General features: G+C 39.5%; 1 protein-coding gene across 1 annotated transcript in view; it reads left to right on the forward strand.

Annotated features, from left to right (window-relative positions):
- LOC105035614 (uncharacterized) overlaps positions 1-18939 on the forward strand; it is a 40817-nt gene extending 21878 nt beyond the window's left edge. The window contains exons 3-6 of the mRNA XM_073257938.1: positions 17592-17782; positions 18008-18074; positions 18161-18226; positions 18722-18939. Of these exons, the coding sequence (XP_073114039.1) occupies positions 17592-17782; positions 18008-18074; positions 18161-18202 (300 nt within the window). The 3' untranslated portion in view covers positions 18203-18226; positions 18722-18939. The remainder of the gene's footprint in view (positions 1-17591; positions 17783-18007; positions 18075-18160; positions 18227-18721) is intronic.
- Positions 18940-23997: the final 5058 nt, after the last annotated feature.

Here is a 23997-nt window from a genome sequence, read left to right on the forward strand (position 1 = left end):
TCTCGATTCTATTAGGAAGCTCGTCACTCTATATCTCTCAGCAATTTGAAAACAATTAATAATTTTTTTTAAAATAGTTAGAGTTAAAATTTGCTAAATAGAAATTACTTACCTTCTGCTCTATATGGCGAGCGAACGATCTCGAATCCCCATAGTGCAAGACGATCTGTCTTGCCCGATTCACGGCATTTCGGGCACATCGATCCTGTACAGTTAATAGTCAAATTAGTAACTAACTGAATTTAAGAATAAATGATTCAATTATTAAATTTTAAAAAAAAAATTTGGATGCTTAATTTGATATGCCGGGTCTTCATGCTTGTGGCATATGACAGTCCAGTCCTCGATACTGATGTTGTCATATGGCTGCCTCCACCCCCTGGTCCTACACTACAGCGTGCTAGTGGCTATGAATGCGATGTCAGTAATCTTTGAAGTGCGAGCATAGATGATCATCTACAGCTCGTCGCACGTAATCGTGCTCGAAATCAACAATATCAAATATAGCCTGTCAATAACAAATATTATAAGAATATAGTGCTAATTAAATATTTCACTAAATATTATTTTACCTGTAAGTGGTTATAGAAGACCTCCCTTTGAGCTGGTGTAACGTAATGCCAATCGAAGAGTCACAGGGTATAGTTGCGGCATGTGATGCTAGCTCAGTCTGTCATGGCTCGCACCATCTCTTAATAGGCGTGGTGAAGCCGGACGGAATCTTGATACGGAGACACTGTCCCTCGTGCTCGCGTCTCCAACACTTCAGGATAAGGTTCTTCGATGAATCTTGCCCTCACCTCACCATCTGTAGAAAATGGCCTGAAACAATAATGAATAAATCATTAGTATGATAGCTATCTATATATCTAACAGATACAATTAAAATCAAATTTTATTATATAAAAAATATTAAAATACCACTCAGACCTGCCTTTGCAACACCCTCTGGCGGCTTCAATGGTGCGGCAGTGGAAAATGGGGAAGGCTCATCCTCAAGGATAGGTCGGGAACTCGAACGTGATCGTCTCTCTCTTGGTGCTATACTTGCAATGCTTAAACCATGCATATAAATGGTCTCCTTCCACCCCTCGTGGCACCCATTTGGCCCTAAAAATGGGCCAGACCCCATGGGTTAGCCCATTTGGCCCATGGGCCGGGCCAGTCCAGCCCATTCAGCCCGTGGGCCGGCCCCTCCTGTCAGTGCCCCCTCACATTTTTCAAAATTATTTTTTAAAAATAATATTTTATCATTAGTTTAAAAATCTAATTATTTTCATTACAAAAAATAATTTATTTTCAAATATTTTACTTTATTTTATTTATCATTATTATTTTTTAATACTTATTATTATTATTATTTTTATTAATAAATTATTAATTTTTAAAAAATAATTTTTTAAAAAAATTCTTTTTTTTCCTTCTCCCGCACACCACAACCCCCCAACCCCCAGCCGCTCCACCCCCGACCCCTCGGTCCACCGGCTGTCTCGTCTTTGGCACCGTCCCCAACCCCTCGGCCATCCGCAACCACCCCCTGCATCGGGCCTTGGTCCCCCGGCCTGCCTCTGAGCGACTAGCCCCCCTCCCCTCCCCCTCTGGCCCCGACGGCCGTCCGCGGGAACACAAACTCCCCCGTCCACCCCTCAGCCACCCGCTCGCGCCCCCCGCCCCCTGCGGCGCCCCTTCGCCCCACCCCGTGGGTTCGCGCCGGTCAACCCCACCCCCACCCCTACCCCACCCCCACCAAACACCCCCTCTCCTTCCTGCTCGGGCACCCACCCCCCCTCCCTTCCCTGTGGAGCCAAAAAAATAGGGGTTTACCTTTGAAAGGCGGCGGCAGCGGTGGCGACGATCGACAGCGAGAGAGGGAGTGAGAGCCGAGGGAGAGGGAGGGAGAGAGGGAAGTGGGGAGAAGGGCGAGAGTGGCTTCGGCTGGGAGATGGGTTCGGTGGGGAAATAGGAGGGCGGGAGATGAAAATGCATGGAGGAAAGTGGGGAGAAGGGTTTGGGTTTTTTTTTTTAAATTTGAAAATATTTGCCGATGCTAGGTGATTTCTGTCGCTAATAATTTGTCAAATTTTTCTCTAAAATTTTTTTCCTCTCAAAAAATTAACCAAAAAAATTCTATAAAAAAATTAATTTGTGACGAAAAATAAATTTCTATTGCTAATAAGCCTTATTAGCGACGAAAAATTTTTTTCGTCGCTAATAATGCTCGTCAAAAAATTTTTTTTCCCTCTAAAAATTCTTCCGTCTAAATTTTTTTTTAATTTTTCATCGATTATTTGCAATGAAAAGTTTTCGTCGCAAATAAATTATTATTTGCCATAGAGATAAATTTTACGCCGCAAATATATAATTATTTGCGAAGAAACATTTTCGTCGCAAATAATCTATCATTTATTTTTTTTAAAATTTTTGATTTTTCGTCGATTATTTGCGATGAAAATTTATGAAAATTTTTGTCGGAAATAATTTTATATTTGTAATGAAAAATAGATTTTTGTCGTAAGTACAAACTTATTTGCGACGAAAAATTTCCATCGTAAATAATCTGCCATTTTTTTTAAATTTCTTATTTTTCGTCGATTATTGGCGAAGGAAATATTTAGTTGCAAATAAGTTCATACTTACGATGGAAATATATTTTTCATCGCAAATATTCTATTATTTGCGACGAAAAATATTTTTCATCGCAAATAATATATTAGTCGCAACGAAAATATTTTTTTGTCGCAAATATAGGTATTTGTGATGAAAATATTTTCGTAGCAAATAATTTCGTCGCAAAAATCTTATTTTTTTGTAGTGAGGCAAATGCTTTGCCTCACTGAAAATGGCCCTAAAAGGCACTAATGGCGTGCGCCTAAGTGAAGCGGCATTGCCTGAAGCATCAAGGGGTGATGACCTCTTTTGGCGCCTCACCTGAGCACCTGAGGCGCACCTTTTGGCACCTTTGACATCGCTAAGCTAATGTTAAGCCTCAAGCACGTAAAAGTCTGAATTGTTCCTTTTGCTATGCTACCACAAATGGCCTGTTGCCTTTTTTCAGAAGCATGGAATTTTATATTGCCTTCTACATTGACTGGTCTGAGAGGATAAAAAGAACTCTGTATATTGAATAGGTGGGAATGTGAATATTCAATCTTTACAAGAGTTGGTCCAAATTTGGAATTTGCTGTACTTATAAGGTTCATTTGGTTGTCGAGAAACATTATGAAAAGGAAAATAGAAGAGAGATTTTTTTTCTTTTTTTGGTTTGAAAAGGAAAAGTCTATTTTTTAAGGTGTTTGGGACTTTTTGTTTTCTAAAGCACATAATAATTTTCTTTCTACTTTTTGGATGTAGGAATTAGGAAAACCAATAGTTGGCTACCTCTTTGGAGGGTGGTGAGATTGCCACTCAATTTCTTATTAATAGGATTGGAAATATATCTGAAGTTTTTTGGGGCAGTGATTGTGATGCTTCCAAGATGTTATCTTTTAATGTAGAAATTGGCTAGGTTGGTGGAGGTTCTTGTGCAAGAGCAGTTGGTGGAGACAATAGACGTTATTGAAGTTCTTTAGTTTTGGGATCTTCTAAGTTCAAAGACCACTAGCTATCATGCTCCCAACACGAAATTGCGAGCTCGGGTCACGATAGTTGCTGTATACTTATAGAAAACTATCCCCACAAGCATACTAGGCATCTCATGATAATATCAAAAAGCAAGCAGCCATATAAATAATTAATTAAGTCTAAAATTTAATTAACTAAAAATTGAATTGAATATATCATAAAATTATAGTAATGTCTAATAGTCTTACATTAAACTTTAATAAATTCTTAATCTAAAATAAAGAGACCAAAACTCTGCTTCTCATTAATCTCCTGAAACATATCCCATTGCCATCTTAGCTCTTAGGATCTATAAAAATAGTAAGATATTAAATAATGGGCTACACAGCCTAGTAAGTAAGAAACATATTAACTAAATAAATCAGACAATAAAATAAATAATATGTTAATGAAAATAAGCCTCTAGATCAAAACTAAGCTTAAACATGCAGCATTATCAAAATATTATGCATGTGAATTCCATTTTTTCTCAAAATTATGTCCTTAAATCTAATTTCTTTCAAAACATCAAGTTCATCTCATCAGCCATAAATTATCTCCACATTTGTATCCTATGGCTAGGCCAAATAATGGGCATAGAAATGTCAAAGTGCCAACATATAGCCCTTACTGGTAGAATATCAATGTGCTAATATATAACCCTTACTGCTAGGATATTGATATATTGGTGTATAACCCCATTGGCAGCGTATTGATGTACGAGCACACAAGGTCTAGTGGCAGGGTATCTATGTACTGGAGAATGACCCCCATTGGTAGGGTATGGATGTACCAATGCATAACACCCACTAGCGGGGGTATCGATACATAGGTTGTGAGTCCAAATCCATCTTGAATCAAAGCTTTTTTATTCAAAAGCAAGTTTTATGTTCTAATTCAAGAAATATATAAAACTATACTATATTGAAATTAATCAAGAATAATCTATATTGAAGTTGACATAAATAAGACATAAAGAAGAATAATCATGAATCATATAAAATTCCAAAATAAGACATATTCATGAATCATAAATTATATGATTCGGAGTTAATAATTTATAATTTACTGATAAATATAGAAAAAAGGGTTTCTTATCTTGCAAGCACAACCAGTTGAAAAATCCACCAACTTTGAAAATCTATCTCAAAGACTAATATTGAAGAATTATATTTCTATAAGAATTTAGCCATGATTAATTTTAAAATAAAAATTCTAAGTGTTGACACCTCGACAAAAGGTGGAGACTAATAATAAAAGACTTGTGATAGATACGGTGGACAAACATAAAAGGTGGACGAAGGATAAGATTGGCCAAGCGATAGTACCGACACCCTCAAGTCGGTCTAATCAAATAATTTCATTTGATCAGGGTTAGATTAGAGTATAAGTGGCTTAGTAGAGACCAAGGGTAATCAAATCTAGTGGTGTCCGATAAGGACTAGGGTAGATATTGACATGTTATCCAACGACCAAGGGTCAGGACCCCTTATGGTGGTCAATCTATGTGCAGGAGGATCCACTGGTGCAGCCCTTAGGCCATGAAGAAGAGAAAAGAAGAGGGAGAAATAAAATAATATTACTTTTGCCCCATTGTTTTCCTTTTTTTCTTTTTCGCCCTTCTTTCACTTTAATAAGATAGGGGAGGATGCTGATGTCACCTTTCTAAAGCAATGAGGAAGGAAAGGGGTGGTGGTGGTCTTGTGAGCTGTGGTGGTCCAAATCGGAGGTTCAGCGGTGGTCAAGTGGGGAACGGTTGATGGTGATTAATGCAAAAGAGGAAGAAGGGAGTTGAACAAAGGGGTACTTTGGCTCTCCAATCCTGTGTTCTAGCCCGCTTGTCGATGGTTGGGGGAGAAGTCAAAGCCTTTGGTGATGAACGCCAATGGTGGGATGGTTGGAAAAGTAGGGTCGAAAGCTTCAAAATAAGGAAAATGGGGCACCCCATTTTGAGATGAAATCCGACACATTGTTAGTCCAATCCTGACCAATGATGGCCTCATAGGAAGGGGTAGGTCGGAAAAGCCAAATGGATGAGGGAGAGAGCTCGTTACCTTACTGTCTGTAAGGGATTAATCATTTCACTAGGGATGGTTGGAGATTGTATTTGGGATGAAGAAAAGGGGAAGAAATTGACGATGATCGACTTTGAGGCCCAGCTAGGAGTTGGAAGTTGAAGGGAAGCCTCGGCTGCTTAAATAGAGCCAAGATCCAGCTTTAAAGCCCTTCTCAACATTGGACTCCTATCAGAGTTGCGGGAGAAGGCAACCCCATCGGGAGTCTATCTTCTCCTTTGCACATGCGGCACATGTGCGCTAAAAAAAAAAAACCTCCCCACCCCTAGCATGTGCAAAGCATGTGTTGGGCTTTTTTTTTTTTGTTGGGTTCCATTGCTGGGTTTAGGCCATCCAAAGGCGGGGCCTGGATTCTCCCCTCCTAAAGAAGATTCTATCCTGGAAATTTTCTTATTTGATAATTCAAAGAGTTGGGGATACTTCTATCTGATTCCATTCTCCAATTTCTAAATAATTTCACTTTTCTTTGTAATAAAAGCCACCATATCAGGTCATAATACTTTTCAAATCAAAGTTATTTTTCTTACCATTTTCAAAATAATTTAGTTCACCATGCTTTCGCTATGCAATTCTGTTCTTAACCCACCAACACACCTATGTCAAATCTAGCTTTCTAAGGTCTCCTACTTATTAACACAACATGAATTTATTCTAGCATAATTATGAAATCTCATATCTCTAACACTGTTAGCTATGCAAACAACTTTTCTGTCTTGTATTTTGACCATACAAGTCTTATCTACAAAATCATTACTCCATGTATCCCCTACTAAAGATTCAATATATAACTTAATTTTCATAGACTCACAAAACTTAATATGTCATTTAATAAAAGCAGTGGGTATGAGAAAATGAGTAGCACTTGAGTTAAACTACATAAGAATAAATATTGGAATTGGAATAATACTTGTCACCATTGCATTGGAAGCCTTCGTATCGTATTATGTAAGAGCATCAATCCTTCCTTGGGTCTGGATTTTCTGCCTTTTATCCTTATTTTGTTCAGTTGTCGAGCAGATTGGTTCTTCCTTTGTCGACATTCTACTATTTTGCAGCCTTCGTGATGAAAACCAAAATATATACCGATATTCCAATTATAATCATTTACGGCATGATTTCCGCCGTATCTGGAATATTTGTTGCTCTATATGCTTAGAGTCATCCTCGCTGATCTTTTGTTGGAAACTCTGATGTTTTTATTGCTTTGCCCTTGATATTCGCTTGATCTTTTGATTGCTTTTCCTTTCCACCTGTTCTTCATTGACTTTCCTTTCAATTATCAATACTTTGTTTACCACAGCCATATAAATAGTAGATCTCACACGGCACCACTTGCTTCCTAATTTATGCCCTTAGTCCTATCTTGAATTCCGGAACTCGATCTTTCTCATTTTAACTAACCTCAAAACAAAATTTAGCTAGCTCAATAAATCTAGCTTCATATTGTGCTATAGACTTACCCCATTATCTCAGATAAATTCTTGCTTTTTTTCAATGCTTCGAGGGAAATGCTTATCATAAAATGCCACAAAATCTTTCTCGAGTGGCTCTTTGTCTCACTCGTATTTTTGTTATAACGTCTGCCGCTAGTTGAATGTCCACCTTGTAATTATATAAGATGTATATAGGATCATTTCATGATCGTAGCATTGGAACATCAAATTCTTTTCCTATCTCCTTAAGTTAATTTTCAGCTTGTAAAGGTTCTGTAGTCACTTTGAAAGCTAGATCCATAAACTCTGCAATATTACTTTGTTGCTCTTGTTGCTCCTTATGTCCTTGCTAATGGTAGGTATGCTGCTACAGTTGCATCTATTGTCATATCGACTACTATTGTAGCAACTGTTGCTACAAGTACTGCTATATTTGCATCATTCCAGCTAACGTCTGCATTAATTGAGCAATATTAGATTTTGGTTGCTTCGTTTGATGGTTTCTAGTAGAATCAATGACTCTCTTTTATTGAGTGCCATTGACCTGCTAAGGAGTACCACCAACCTATTGGTTTGATGCCTCGCGGCAAGTTTGGCTATGCTTCTACTTAGACATGGAGGCATCTTAACCTATATCCATCAGACAACAACAACCTTAATAAATTTATCAATTAATTAGAACTTCACTATGATAAACTATTAGGCAAGATTTTACATCTCGATGGGATGAGGGTGTCCTGGCCGTCCCATCTTGTTCGTGTGAGAAAACGGGACTAGGATGTACTTGAGACCCAAAACCCACCGTGCAGGGAGAGAAGAAGAAAGAGAAAAGAAGGATAGAAAGGAAAGATGAAGAAAAAGCAAAAAAATGAAAGAAAAGAAAAAAGAAAATGAAATAAAGAAAGGAAGGGAGAAGAAAAAGGATGAAAAGGAAAGGAATTAAAGTAAGGTAGAGAAAAGAAAAGAAAAGAAGGAAGAAAGAAAGAAAAAAGAAAGAAAAGAAAGAAGGGGAGAAAAATGGAGGATATCCACTAGCATGTATGATCGGAACTGCTCTTGGGATAAGAAGGGATGGGACACGGGGTGTCCCGTTCCATGGAGAAACCAGGACATCTTTGTCCTAGGGACTTAAAACCTTGCTATTAGGTTTTGATTGCTTTATTTGATGGTTCCTAATAGAATCAATAACTTTTGTTGAAGAGTGCCATCGATCTGCTAGGGAGTACAACCAACCTACTGGTTTGATGCATCTTTAGTAATAATTTTGGCCGTCCTTTTCCTTAAATGTGGAGGCATCGTAACCTATATTCATCAGACAACATCAACCCTTAATAAATTTATCAATTAATAAGAAATTCATTATGATAACCTTTATCATAATCACATAAATTAGTATCCGAATGTTTCTAGTGTCTATCCATCTGCATTCATCCTATATCTTATCCTATGTATTATGATTTATCCATTTATGCTTTGATATCATATTAATTATCACGCCTCTGATCTAAAATCGCAAGCTGGGGTTACAGGAACCGTTGCATGCTCATAGGAAATTATGCCCACAAGCATGCAAAGCATCCGATCACCATATCAAAAAGCAAGCGATTAGATAAATAATTAATTAAGTAGGCCTAAAATCTAATTAACTTAAGACCTCAAACCTAATGTATCACAATATTTCAGTAATAACCATTAGTCTTACATCTAACTTCAACAATAAATTTCTAATCTAAAATAAAGAGACCAAAATTTTGCTTCTAATCACTCTCTTAAAAAATATCTTCATGCCATGTTTGTTCTCAGGATCTGTAAAAATAGTAAGATGTTGAATAATGAGCTACACAACCCAACAAGCAGTGAATGCTTTAATTAGATAAATCAAGCAATAAAATAAATTATATTTTATTGAAAATAAGTATACGGAATATGTCAGATCAAAACTAAATTCAAACATGGAGCATTATCAAAATATTATGCGTGCGAATCTCAATCTTTCTCAAAATTCAAATTTCGTTCATAAATTCAGTTTCTTTCAAAATGTCAAGTTTATCTCGTCAACTATGAACAATAACTATACTTATATCCTATTGCTATTGTAGATAATGAGCCCAGACTAGTCAAAGTCTTAACGTATAGCCCACAACTAATAGAGAATCGATGTGCTAACATATAATCGCGTTGGTAGGATATTGATGTGCTAATACATAACTTGTTTTAGCAGGGTGTCGATGTATTTGCATATAACCCTCACTAGTAGGATATTAATGTGCTAGCATATAACTTTCACTAGTAGGATATCAATGTACCAGCATATAATCCTCAGTTGTAGGATATCGATGTACTAACGCATAGCCCACACTTGTAAGATATCGATGTACTAGCGTATAATCCATACTTGTAGGATATCAATGTATCAGTACATAATTTCTACTAGTAGGGCATCAATATACTAGCATATAACCCCCATTAGCAGAATACCGATACATAGATTGTGAGTCCAAATCCATCTCAAATCAATTCTCTTTTTATTCAAAAATAAGTTTCATGTTTCAATTTGAGAAATACATAAAACTGTATATTGTTAAAATCAATTGAGTATAATCCATATCGGAATCAATACATTCCATCATGAATTATATAATATTTGAAAATGAGACATATTCAATAATAAAGTATTGCATATCAAATTCATGTATTACAAATAATACGACTCAAGAGTTATTAAGCATCAATATTTTATAATTTGCTGATAAATATGGAAAAGGATTATATTATTTACTTTGTGAGTACAACCGGTTGATAAATTCACTAACTTTGAAACTCTTCCTCAAAGCCTAATATTGAAGAATTATACTTCTACCAAAGTTTAGCCATGATTGATTTTAAAATAAAAATCTGAAGTCTCGGCACCCTCATAGAATCAAATCTAATAATTAGAGAGTATTGTGATATATATGTTGGACAGATGTGAAGAAAAGGTGAGGGACAAGGCTGGCCAAGCAATAGTATCGACACCTTGGGTTTGTTATATCAAAGTAATTTCATTTGATCAAGGTTAGATTAGGATATAGGTGGCTTATTAGAGACCGAGGACGATTAAATCTAGTGGTGTCAGATAAGGATCAAGGTAGAGGCCAACAAATTGCCCTAAGGGTCTATTACAGTGGTCAACCTATGCTGCAGGGTGTTTTACTGGTGTAGCCTATGGGTCATGAAGAGGAGAGAGGAAGAGGGAGAAATAGAATAATATCATTTCTTCCCCTTTTTAACTCTCCTTTTTTTTTTTCTCTTTTCTATTCTTTTTTCCCTTCTCTCTCTTTGGGAAATAGGGGAGGACAGTCATGCCTCCTTTCTAAAGCAAAGAGGAGGAAGGGAAGGTGTGGTGGCACAATTGGAGGTTGGACAGTGGTTGAGCAGGAAATGGTTGGCGGTGATCAACATAAAAGAGGAAAAAGGAGGCTGAATAGGGGTTTCTTTTGGCTCATCAATCCTAGGTTCCAGCTTGCTTGCTAGCAATTGGGACTTTGGTGTAGGCATGGAGCCGATGCTGGGGAGAGATTTAGGCCTTAGATGACAAACGCCGATGGTGGAGACAGTCGGAAAAGAAAGTAGGGATGTGAACTTCAAAAATAGGAGAAACAGAGCCCTCTATTGGATATGAAATCTGGCACGTCATTGGCACAATCCCGACCAGCAATAGCCTCATAGGGAAGGGGCAGGTTGGAAAAAACAAATGGATGATGGAAAAGAGCTCATTACCTTATTGCTGGCCAGGGATCCATCATGGTGATAGGAATGGTGGCAGGTTGGTTTCGAGATGAAGAAAAGAGGAAGAAATTGGCGATGGTTGACTTTGAGGCCTAAGCTAGGTGGTGGAAGTTGAAGGGATGCTTTGACTGCTTAAAAAGAGCCAGAGATCCGGTGTTAGAGCCTTCCTTGATGTCAGACTCCTATTGGAGTCAAGAGAGAAGACAGAGTCAAGGGAGAAGACGGACTCCCGATGAGAGTTGTCTTCTTGTCTGCAAGTGCAGCGCATGAGCGCTACATTAACATGCACCCCCCCTCCCCCCAAAACCCAACCAGCATGTGGGAAGCACATGCCGGGCCATTTTTATTTTTTGTTGGGTTTGGGCCATTTCCTGTTTTAGGCCGGTGCTAAGGGCTGGGCCTCACAAATAGCTGACTATGGATAATCCTTCTACTATACTCTATAAGAAGGAAGAAAATTTGAATGGAGTTTTGCTATTATGTATAGGCCCAGTGTGGATTATAAGTGGTAGGGCATGCTTATTAGCTATGGATAGGGAAAAGACCCACAAAGTCTTCCTCAATTATGCATCAAGGAGTTTTAAGCATGGACAGATGTGTACCATGTCCAACAGATGCTTTTTATGCATATTTCAATTCAGAGATGGCTACAGAGGATATTCAGAGTGGGGATCTTGGATCTGTTCAGAAATTGGTTGTAAGAAGCATGGCTAGGAGGGCTGGCAGCCGTGTAGGAACGAATCTGTGCTGGACTTTAATGCCTGTTTGGCAATGTATTGGAGAAGTGAGACATGACATGATGGCTGGTCCTGTGTATTCATTCTATGTGGAACGAGATTATGACTCAAAACTGTTCAAAGTGACTGGAGAATAAACTTAGGCCGTCCGCTTGTTGAAGGCCATAGGCCTGTAACACCAAGTGCTACGGTTGTGTGGATTGCTTCTACTTACAGACATGGAAGAGATTCACCAATAAGGAACTTGGTAAGGAAGACTGAAGCTCAGATAAGGGAATCTAAACAATACTGGTTTCTACAGCAAGGAGAATCAAAGAATGAAGAACCTCTGTTGATTGCAGGTGAAACCTATGGCTCTAATATCATGAACTTGAGATGTAATGTTGGTAATGCAACCAAAAGTGCCGGCATAGCCCAAAGAGACTTTCATACAGCAAATGTTTCATCTACAAATATGAATATACAACTAACCCTATACAGAAAAGGGTATATCAGATTGTGCATAGCATAAAGATCTGGAATTGCTAGATTTCTCTAACAAAAACAAGTATGCTATGATGACAATCGGGCATGCTGCATTTTTGAAACAAAACATATTTGGGTGAAATACTATAACAAGATTCCTCCAGCCTTCTATTGATGATTTGATCAAGTGCTATTTGCTTTGTCCCCTGCTTTTGTATAAAAATCATTCATTATTTTGCAACCACCTGTACATATGTTGTGTTGCTGCTAATCTACCCGCGTGAGGTCGGTCGTCGAGGTGGATGTGGCCAAGCTTCGGTCGAACACCTACAAAATAAGTCCTCACCGGGGGTGGTCTTTTTCGATGAAGATCCTTCGACGCTCAAGTCAGGAGATAGAGAATAATGAGAGGAGAATGTGTGGAGTCGATTGCATACTTTGGAGGGTTCCGGAGCTTTAATTTATAGGGGAGGAGTTTGAGTCGTATCCGTTTCGGAGTCCTGACGGTTTTCGGATTTGTAGCACAGATTGATTCGGAGAAGATATTTGCCTTTTATGGGAAACTCGATCATGGAGGAGTTTTGCTCTATCTGGACTTTCTCAATTTGAAAGAGAGATGGAACTGGTGAGGAGATTAGGTCGGCCATGGCCGAGCTATAATAGGTCGTCTGAGGTCGAGGTATTGGAGTGTGGAGCAGATGCTTGTCCTTCAAGTGATCTGGAGTAGATTGGCCGAGGACGATCTAGAATAGATCGTCTAAGGCCGATGAGTTGAGAACTCTTGCTGACGGGATGTCCGTCAGCCTCTATCATATCGGCGTTCTTATCGAGCGTCCATCTCCTATAGCTTGGCAGGAGCCGAGGATGTCACAGCCGAAGTTGAGGTATAGATCCACAACAGATGCCCCCTACTCTCGAGGCCGAGCTATCCATAGGTCGGTCGAAGAGAGTACCAATCCAAGATCGAGGCTGATCTCGTCGAGTTATCTTCTGCTAGCACATGTTGAAGATCGACAACCTGAGATGAACTATCTTTAAATCTGAACCGTTCATTCCTTGGATCCATCGGAGCGACGTTTTAACCAACCAAAAGCTGCCATTTGTCGAACATCGATCGAGGAAAGTAAATTGTCAGTAGATCAGAGGTCGAGGCCCCGGACGTCAGGAAGGCCATTGGCTACTATAGGCTCGCCTGGTCTCTGCTCAGGTCGGCTTTACTTTCGGCCGATGTTGATGCCTTCAACTCTGAGGGCGGGGCATTTCGAATCCATGACTCGTGGGACTCCTTTCTTCGGATAAGTGATGATCTATTGAGCTTCCTTGTCTGCGTGCGATCTTTCTTTCTTAAGTATTTCCTACTGACTTGCTTCTCTCTTTTTTTTTTTTTGAAACAAGGCCTTCATTAAGTTCTTTTTTGTACTTCAGCTCGGACATGTCTGAGCTTAATGTTTGGTCGGTCCACTTTGGCGACCTCAGTGTGTGCCGGGGTATTTTGTAATGGATCGAACCGGTTTTGTAAAAAAATTTTCTTTCAATGATAATGTTTTTTCTCCATTGTTGAGGTTTTAGAGTTCAGTACCCGATTAGGATGTGATTGCTCTATCCTCGACCGCAGTCGAGGAGCGCATGTGGAGAGCAGCATGGAGATGCATACCGATCCTCAACCGCAGCTGAGTGCGCACGGAGAGCAAAGGCGGAGAATAAAGGCGAACAAGAACATGTGTATCCGAGTGTGTTTGGAGATTTGCATGGTGAACATGGAGAACACATTCAGGCGAGGTGCGCCTGTCGAAAAAACACCATTCGATAAAAGAAATACTTTATTATTTAATTTAACAAAACATACAATTTACAGGTGGTAGATATGTAAGTTGTCGGCATTCCAGGTTCTGGAGGTCGGAGTTCCATCTAGTCGTAGAGTCGATAAACTCTCAGTCGAGCTATCTCAGCGACACGGTATGAACCTTCCTAGTTTGACGCAAGCTTCGATCGTTCTGTTGGACAAAAAATTTCAGCTCGGTGGAGAACTAATTGTCCAGCCTGGAATGTCTTCCCCTTGACTCGGGAGTTATAGTATCGAGCTACTCTTTGTTGATAGTTGCCATCCAAAGCCGTGCTTGCTCCCGGGTCTCCAACAAATCTAGGTTTGCTCTTAGCCCAATAGAATTACTATCTGCCTCGAACTCTACTCGTAGTGTGGGCACATCGATCTTAAGAGGTATGACGACTTTAGTTTCGAAAGCTAGCTTGAAGGGAGTCTCTTGTGGGAATCCGTTGGGTCGTTCGATACGCCCAAAGCACATGATATAGCTTTTCGACCTATAATCCTTTAGCTTGGCCCAGTCGAGCCTTTAATCCTTACAGCAAGGTTTTGTTCGTGACCTTGGCTTTATTGTTGCTCTGAGGATGAGCTACCGAGGTCAGCCAGTGGGAGATGTCCAGTTCATTGCAGAATTTTGGAAATTTCGGATTGTCGAGCTGACATCCATTGTCGTTGATAATGGCCCGCGGTAAGCCAAAATGACAGATGATTGACTTTCATACAAAATCACGAACTTTAGTCTCGATGATAGTTGCTAATGTTTTGCCTCCATTCATTTGGTGAAGTAGTCGATCGCGACGAGCAAGAATTTTTTCTGTGCCGTCGTGATGGGGAAAGATCCAAGGATATCCATTTTTCATTGAGTAAAGGGCTAAGGCGTGGTGATCAGAGCTAGAGGGGCTGAAAGTCGGCATTGGATATTTGAAGTTCTTTAGCACTGTTCACACTTGCTTACCAGAACAGCAGCATCTTTCTACATGATCTGATCGGCTAAAAGTACCTTTGGCGTAGGACTTTAAGAGCAAGGGCCTTCCCCCTAAGTGATTGCTGTAGATCTCTTCGTGAGCTTTTCGTAGTGCGTATTCAGCTCTGAAGGACGAAGGCACCGGAGCAAGGGTTGAGTGAAAAGACCTTTTGTATAGCCTCCCATCATACATGATGTATTGAGGTGCGAGGTGTCTTATCTTTTTGGCTTCATCTCGATCGGCAGGTAACACCCCGTCCTGCAAATAATGTAAAATAGGGATCTATCCAGCTCGGCTCGAATCTGAGGTATGATGGTCGAGCTGCTCCCTAGAGATCATGTGGATCTCTCCTGCTACTGGTTGGTCTCTGTGGGGATCTTCCGGTCGAGGAGGCTCATTGCGTTGGTTCCTCAGGATCCGTCGTTCATTAACATACCGACGAAGGCATTCACATCGGATGAGTGCTTCTATCTCCTCCATGAGTTGCCAGCATTCCTCTGTATTGTGCCCGTGGTCCCTATGGAACTGTAGTACTTCCTCAGGTTCTTTGTCCGTGTCGGGACAAGAATCTTCTTCGGTGGGGGTAGCTCTTTTTGCCGCTCTACCTCCATGAGAATTTGGGCTCGGGGGGTGTTCAGCGGAGTGAAATAATAAAACCTCCGCAGGAAAGTCCTAGATCGGTGAGGTGCTGCAGGAGATCTAGGTTGGTTGTTCCGAGGTGGGATTCGAGAACGGCGAGGTTTTGGCTTCGGGCATCGATGCTGCACTTGTTGATAATTTTTCTCCTGGCAGGTGCTTTAATGTGACACTCGACCGAGGTTCTCCCCTTGTCGGTCCCATGCTTCCTTGGCTTGAGCATAGTTCTCAGCTTGTTCTAGCATTTCAACGAAGTCTTTTGGGTAGCTCAGGTTGAGCGAGAAGAGATCATTCTGTTGGAGCCCGACCTTAAGTGCAGTCATTGCCACGGACTGATCCAGATTTCGAACTTTCAGAGTTGCAGCATTGAATTGGCTTATGTAGTCTCGCAAAGATTCGTTCTCTCTTTGCTTGATGCTAACGAGAAAGTTCGAGTTACGTTGCTGTCGACGACTGCTGATGAAATACGTGATGAAGAGTCGACTCAGTTGATGGAAAGTCTATGGAGCTCGGTTTCAAATTGGAGTACCAGTGGCGAGCTGCCTTCCTCAAAATTGAAGGAAAAGTTCGGTAGAGAGTAGCATCACTGGCCCCTTGTAGAAGCATCAGAGTTTGAAAATTCTTCAAATGGTCCACTGGGTTGGCAGTTCCATCATAGGGTTCCATTTGAGGCATCTTAAGCCGAGGTGGGAAGGGCTCATCCATTATTTTCTGAGTAAGTGGAGGATCAATGTTGAACCCCAGATCATCCTCTGATTGCTTCTGCGCTTGAAGTGCATCAATCCGCCACTGCATTTCTCGAAGCTTCTTTTCCATCTCATCTTCCTGGGTTAGTCGGTGCCGAGGAGAAGCATGACCCGAAGTAGAATTCCTTCTAGAGATCGAGGTAGGAGACCGCCTATAATGATGACGAGGTGGGCTGTTATGTTGGCTTTGACGACTAGCCCCCACCTTTGGGCTACGGGGAAGCCGATTGGCCGATCTCCCTCTGGCTGGCTGTGTATTTTCCGTGGCATGTGGTGGCTTCGTGTTTTGTTGTATCCCTCTCACCACGGCTGAAAGTGTCCGCACCTGCTGAATAAGATTGTTGTATTGATCATGGGAGATTGCTAGTGCCACCGATGGAGGATTCTCCAATGTCGATGGCGGTGGTGTGTTGGTCGGCTGGATGTTATTGGCCCGATGACCGTTGGAGTATTGCGATGCATTTGATGCACCCCTTCACATCCTCATGGCGGTAGATAGTAAGCTTTCTCCTCTCGAAATAGGACCTCAAGACTAATCCCGCAATAAGATCTCAAAACTAGCCAAAGAGGTCCTTCCTCTAGCGCCAAGTGTTGCTGTCAATCTCCCCGCCTGAGGTCGGTCGCCGAGGTGGATGTGGCCAAGGTGAAACTGCTGCTGGAGCTTTGTCCGAACACCTACAAAATAAACCCTCACTGGGGTGGTCTTCTCCGATGAAGACCCTCCCATGCTCAAGTCAGGAGATGGAGAACAATGACAGGAGAGAGCATGAAGTCGATTGCGTACCTCGAAGGATCTCGGAGCTTTAATTTAAAGGGAAGGAGTTTGAGTCGTCTCCATCTCGGAGTCATGATGTTTTTCGGATTTGTAGCACAGATTGATTCGGAGAAGATATTTGCGTTTTATGGGAGACTCGATCATGGAGTTCTGCTCTATCTAGACTTTCTCAATTTGAAGGAGGGACGGAACCGGTGAGGAGATTAGGTTGGCCACGGCCGAGTTATAATAGGTCGTCCGAGACTGAGGTACCGAAGTGTGGAGCAGATGCTTGTCCTTCAAGTGATCTGGAATAAGTTGGCCGAGGACGATCTAGAATAGATCGTCCAAGGCTGATGAGTTAAGAATTACTGTTGAGGGCTTCTGTCATATCGACGTTCTTATCAGGCGTCCATCTCCTATGGCTTGGCAGGAGTCGAGGATGTCACAGCTGAGACCGAGCTACAGATCCACAACATATTGCATTAACCAAACTTTGTTATCTAGATCATGTTTGATTAAAAATATCATAAGCTTGTATATCTTTTCTTCTTTGGCTTTTTGGTGTGTAAACTTCTTCCTGTTTGCAGTGGGATGATAGTTCAGTTGAGTCTCCATCTGGAATGTCACCATCCCTGTTGAAGGATCTTTGCTTACATAGCCCAAAGAGAAGGATGGTTTCTCCCTTGAAGCTAATAGAAAACAACAAACTTACTAAACGGAGAAAAATTAAGCGATGGAGTTTACTGGAAGAAGAAACTTTGATAAAAGCTGTGGAAAGGTATGGACTTTGTGCCTTCATAAACAATTCCAGTGAAGTCTTTGTATTTGTTCCTTTGGGAAACCCTTTTTTTTTTCAAAAGAATAATAGCAACTATTTTTATACAAAGTTGAGACTGTGACTTAAATTTAGATTACATCCATCAGACCTTTAAGCTGCATTTGTTACTCTCTTACATGGTGTTGATGCGTTAGTTTGTATTATGCTTTTATCTTTCATGTGAAGGCATGGGAAAGGTAATTGGAAAATGATTCTAAGCTGCCATCCTGATATTTTTGAAGAGAGAACAGAGGTATGTATTTGTTGCTTCATTTCTCAGCTTATCCTGTTTGCTTGTCCTCCACTGAATTAAAAATTAATAAGCTATTCCATGAGCAGGTTGATTTGAAGGATAAGTGGAGAAATATGACCAAGCACTAGCTTGCTTTTCTGCACCACGTTGTTGTGAGTTTGTCATTTTCTTTTGCCTATGACTGGTATTTCACAAAGTTATTTCACATAGGCCTTTTGATTTTGAATGAATGGTTGGGCCAGTGTTCTGTTGATAGTTATTTCTCTAAAGTAACTTTGTGCACCTTGTTTCTTGCTTCTTTATGGGCTGTTTGCATTGTTTTTTTATTTGTCTCTACAAATTGGTGAAATAATGAAGATTGATGTCAAAGATAGCATTTACCAAACTGCTGTTTTTTTTCATGTTTACTCTTTCTTGAAAGCAATAAAGCATTGCTACCAAAAGCTCAAAAAAGTTTTATAAAAAAAATCCAAAAACCAAGAGTTTCATCGCATGTGTGCCGCCTGGTGCATTTTTTTTCTTCTTTAGTTTTTGAAATAAAAATAGAAAACAAAAGCAATTACAGATAGGCTATTACATTTTTGCTTAATTTTGAGAGAAAAATATTATTCTTTATATTAACTAGCATTTTGCATGTGCTTATTTAGAGAGAAGAATCAAATGAGGATCATCCATGGATGGTTGTGCTCCGAAGGATCAAGAGAAAATGGAATGGTGAAGTTGGAGAATGAGAGTGCGGCTACAAGAATTTAGTCAAAAAAGGCAATCCATTTAAATGATAGATGCTTGCTTGTCTTCTTCCATATTAAAGTTGATTCTTTTATTTGTATTAAATAAACTTTTTTTTTTTTTATTTTTGAAATAGAGAGGGAGATAGATCCATATGTATTATAATTACTCAGGTCTAAATGTTTCAGGATGTGCTGTCCAAGATTTGCCCTTGGTATCCTTAGTTGCTAAACACCGCGATGTGACTCTTTAAGACAAACCCCAATCGACACAGATATCCTTGGCAGAAAAAAGAGAAAAAAAATACAACCTTGAGGCCATCTCAATAAATCATATTAATTGATTTAAATTTCTCTATATATACAAGAAAATAGGTAGATGATAGAAACTTGTTTTTTGGGTAGGAAAAAAGATCTTAAGCTTAAAATAACATAAATATACATAGGCACTGGGCCGTGCTTGGCATAGCCCGGCCTAGGCCTATCGGGCCATGGTTCAAATGGGCCGTTTATTTCGAATCTTGGCTTGGCATGGTTTTACACCCGGGGTCCGACGGGCCGTGCTAGTCCGTCAAGCTTGGGGTTTGATGGGCAGTTTTTTTTTTTTTTTTTTAAATCAGCTTAAATGGGTGTCAGGCATGATTCGTTTAAGCTCGTTATAGGGTGTGTAGCTCGTTACGGGGTGTGCCACGCACGGCCTGTTTAGCATCGTTATGGGTTGTGCCTGGTATGGTTTATTTAATGCCATTATGGGTCACAGTTCGTAATGGTTTTTTTTTTTTTTTTTAAGTTGATAACATCTATTTTTAGATTTTTTATCATTTTAACCTTTTCAAATATAAAACGGCTAATTTGAGGGATATTTTAAAAAAATAAAAATATTGAATTTTTATAAGTATTTTTTTTCTTTTCTATTTTTACCATATCAAATCAATTTTTCTCTCCTTCTCTATTATTATTATTTTTTTTAAATAAAAATATTCAATATTTAGCAATTAACAAACGTTCAAATGTTATATAAGAGGAGGATTAGTTCATCTATTGAAGTCTTAGAGGTTTTTGTTGAGGTCCTAAGGAGGAGTGAGGAGTATAAGAGGAAGCTCATAAGCCAAATCTTCCATCATTACAAAGTAGTTTTTTATTTTTATAAAAAAATTTTTACATCTATTTTTAATTTTACTTAATTTTTTTATAATTTATAAAAAAAATTATATTTTTTAAATTAAAAAAAAAGGGTCGGGGTGGGTTTGGAATGGGTTGGGCTGTGCTTGGTCCACGAGCCATGCCAGCTCAGGCCCTTACGGGCCGTGCCGGGCCTAGGCTGCGGGTTGCAAACCCTTAATCTAGCCCGGCCCCTTCTAATTGGCCATGCTTGGCATGGTCTGTTTCATGCTGGGTCGGGCCGTGTAATAGGCAGCTCGGCTCATTGCTCATGTCTAAATATAAAGCAGAACATGTGCATGGTAAGACACATCCCAGTGGGGCTGGAAATGGATTGGGCCATATTTTTATTCAAGCTTAGTTTGAAACTTTTTTCTGGCTTGGGGTCAGGTTTAGGCTAAAAAATGTTTTAAAATTTAAGGTTTGGGTTTAGTTTGAGCCCAAGCCCGAGCCTTGCATGAATCCAATCGGATCGATCCAAGCTCGAGCTCTTGCCCAACCCCTTAACTTTCCTCCTGCTCTCTTGATCCTCTTTCACTCCCCCCAAACCCAGTCTCCTCCCCTTTTTCCCCTTGTGTGCTTTCTTCCTCCTTTTTCCACTGTGAGTACTCAGTTCGACGCCATCATCGTTGTGTCGACTTTATCAACCTTGTTGTCACAACCCACCACGTTGCTGCCACCATCCCCTTCCTCCTCCTCGAGGCCTTTGATGCTGTCGGTGGTCGTGTCTGCACCGACTCTGTCGATGGCTTTCAGATCTTCTTCACCGTCTATTCGGAGGCCCATCGCCTCCTTGACTACTCCTCCCTTCTATCCTGATGCCCTCATCTACCATGCTTGCCGCTTCCATCGCATCGCCAACCCCTTCCACTGCCCTCTTCATACCCTTGTCTTTCTCTCCAACCCCATTGACTCTCTCCCCGACAAGCTCCTCATTGGCCTCACCCATTTCCAAGTCACTTTCTTCTCGGACTCCATCCTCCTCTCCGCCCTCGAGTCCTCCATCTCTGTTCGTCTCCATGTTGCCGGCTTTTCCCCCACTATCGTGGACCGTTTCTTCTGCCTCTTCTTAGTTGGCATTTTCCTCGATGGAAGATCGGCATCGATGATGGATGATTGGCATCGACGATGGATAATGGGGGTCGCATGTCTAATAAGATAGAATTTTGGGATTGGAATGGTGACAATGGGAGAAGACAAAAGATGGAAAGATATTTGGGCTCTGACTTGGTTGGAATTCAGGCTCGGGCTAGACCAAAGTTATGCCTGAGTCTAGCCTAAAAGATAAATGTTTTTTATATTTAGGCTCAAGCCCGATTTGAATTATTGAAGGTTTAGCTCCAAGCCTGACTCGAAGTCGGCCCGGCTTGATGGGCCTCGGCCCGGTCTAAGCCCAGTTCCGACCCTACATCCTATGGATTATAAGCCAGTTTGGTATAGATTGGAACAGCCTATCAGGATGTAACAAATATAGAAGAAAGTACTACGACAGACGTAGCCCACTTAGCATGATAGATGATGGAAACTTGTTGATACTAAGTAAGTGTACTTTCATCATTATGATTTTGATATGCTATGCATATTTTTACCTTTATCAGCACTTGATCCTCCAACCAGTGGATTATGAGAAGGGGAAAAAAGTTGTGCCATTGATACAAGGAGAAATGTGATTTAGTAGATGGGATTTGAATTTTCTCTTGTATTTTTATTTTATTTTCAGTTGTTTGATTGTTTGAACATGGTGACCGGGAAACTGGTTACGTTCTCCTGCAAGCCCGTTACCTTAATATCTTGGCAAAATTCTTTGTGCACTGCAGGCAGTATAAAAAATTCGATGTGGAGTACACCGTCTCGTCTGATTGGTCCACATAGTCATTACTTTTCAACGCACATTTAACGTCTATATATCAGTTTTTTTATTTAAAAATTTTATATGATAAAAATATCTCTATCTTTTGAAAAATTTACGATATTCTATGTCCATATTATAACATCATGCATCCATAATATGCATAGGATCTCATAATTTTTTTTAAAGAACAAGAGTATTTTCATCATTCAAAATTTTTCAATGAAAAAGCCGACCTGTTAAATGCACGTTGGAAAGTAGTTAGATAAAAATGTCCCTATCATATTATGATATCTTAGGCCATATTATGGTATTTTGGACTATATTATGCCACAGAATGTCATATATTTTTTTTTTCAAAAGATAGAGATATTTTCGTCATACAAAATTTTTAAACGAAAAAATCGACCTGGTATTAAATGCGCATTGAAAAATAGTGATTACATGGACCAATCGAACGAGATAGTGTACTTTACATCGGATTTTCTACACCGCCACAGTGCACAGAATTTCTCTAATATCTTGTGGCATAAAGATGGAAGGGCTATTATTTTATTTATTTATTTCTTTTACCCATCCCGTGGGGATTGATATCGATCAGAATTGAATCCACGTCCTTGCACAAGTGTCAAGGGTTGATACAGTCCGAGCAAGCAAATAGTAGTTACTTGATATGAAAAACTCATTTCCCTTTTATTTGAATCCAAGTCTTTCCTTGGTAAGGGACTAATTATGAGGTTGTTAAGTTGTATCAGATCAAGTCTAACTTGACCAACAAAATCAAGTCTACGTATGAGCCAATTAAACTACCGCCAGAAGGATGATGGAAAATACACACCACTAAGGACTGGCATGGTTGATGGGAATAGAAGGAAAAATATAGTCAATGGGACAATAAATTTAGTCTTTTGTTTGGTTAGAATTTTCAAAAGTGAGATTGAGCAACATTCTTATGGGAATAAATTTCTCATATTTCAAGGCAAAAAAAAATCTATATGGGATATGGATTTTTGGCTTTGCCATGAGAAGGAAATAGAGAGTTTTTTTTTTTTTTTTTTTCTTTTCAAAAAGTGCCTTAAAGTCACGAATGGAATGATATAAGATTTTTTTATGATAGGTATAATAAGTATTTTATATAATTGTTTCAAAAAAAAGTAAATGCTCAATCAAATATAAAGTACTATAATATGTACCACTTTTCATGATCAACTAAACATATCTAAAATATCTTTTTAGACATCATGTTCTTGGGAAATAGCTTCTTAGAAAATATATTTCTATGAGAAAATTTTTTCTCCAAACCAAATGAGCCCCGAAGGAAATGCTTAAACACAAAGCTAAGCCATTCCTTCTAGTGGGGTGACTTTATGTTGGTTCACATCAAAACCAATTAAAGTTTAAGTTGACCAACAAAATATGCATCCTAACCAAATATATTGATCCAACTAATAAAACTTGAACCAATCCATCCCAAATATTTGATGTCAAGTAATGAGCTCAATAAACACGGTTTAAATATTGGCTGGGTCAATTAGAAATTCCTAGTTAGGGGCTAGATAGGGTCGAATTAATAAGCTAGTTTTCCTTTAGTGTCTTCTTCTTTTTTTTTGTTTTGCGAAATTCTTTGTATACCGCCTGTGGTGTAGAAAGTCTGACGTAGAGCGTACCACTTTATTTGATTGATTCACATAGTGCTATCATGGCATGACGTGATGGATGTCGTTTTGTATCAAATTGGACGTCTGAAGGCTTAAAAAAAATAGAGGCAGTGCGTTGTTCCATCGCCGAATACATTTAATGTACGTCATAGTTTGCTTTTCAAATTAAACATGACTAAATATCATTTCCCTCCAAAACGAAGTATTTTTACTATTTTGAAATCCGGATGGACATTATGAATGCTGTTATTCTCTCTCTCTTCTTCATTTTGTTGAGCTTCTACCCCAGCATCTAAGTGTCCAGCAACATGTCCCAACTATCAGGAAGTAAAATACCATTTGCAGATCCTTTATTACAATCTTTTTATAGTTCCTTTATTATAGCTAGGGGTGCAAATGGTGAAGCAAAATTTGAGTGTAAGGATAAAATGATAATTTTAAAATTTTTTCAAAATCATTATTTTACAGTGAAAATAAATAATTAATCTAATTAATTAACATATAAATACCCTACACTAGGATCTAAA

This window comes from Elaeis guineensis, chromosome 5 (genome assembly GCF_000442705.2).
Source record: "Elaeis guineensis isolate ETL-2024a chromosome 5, EG11, whole genome shotgun sequence".
NCBI classification, from domain to species: Eukaryota; Viridiplantae; Streptophyta; class Magnoliopsida; order Arecales; family Arecaceae; genus Elaeis; species Elaeis guineensis.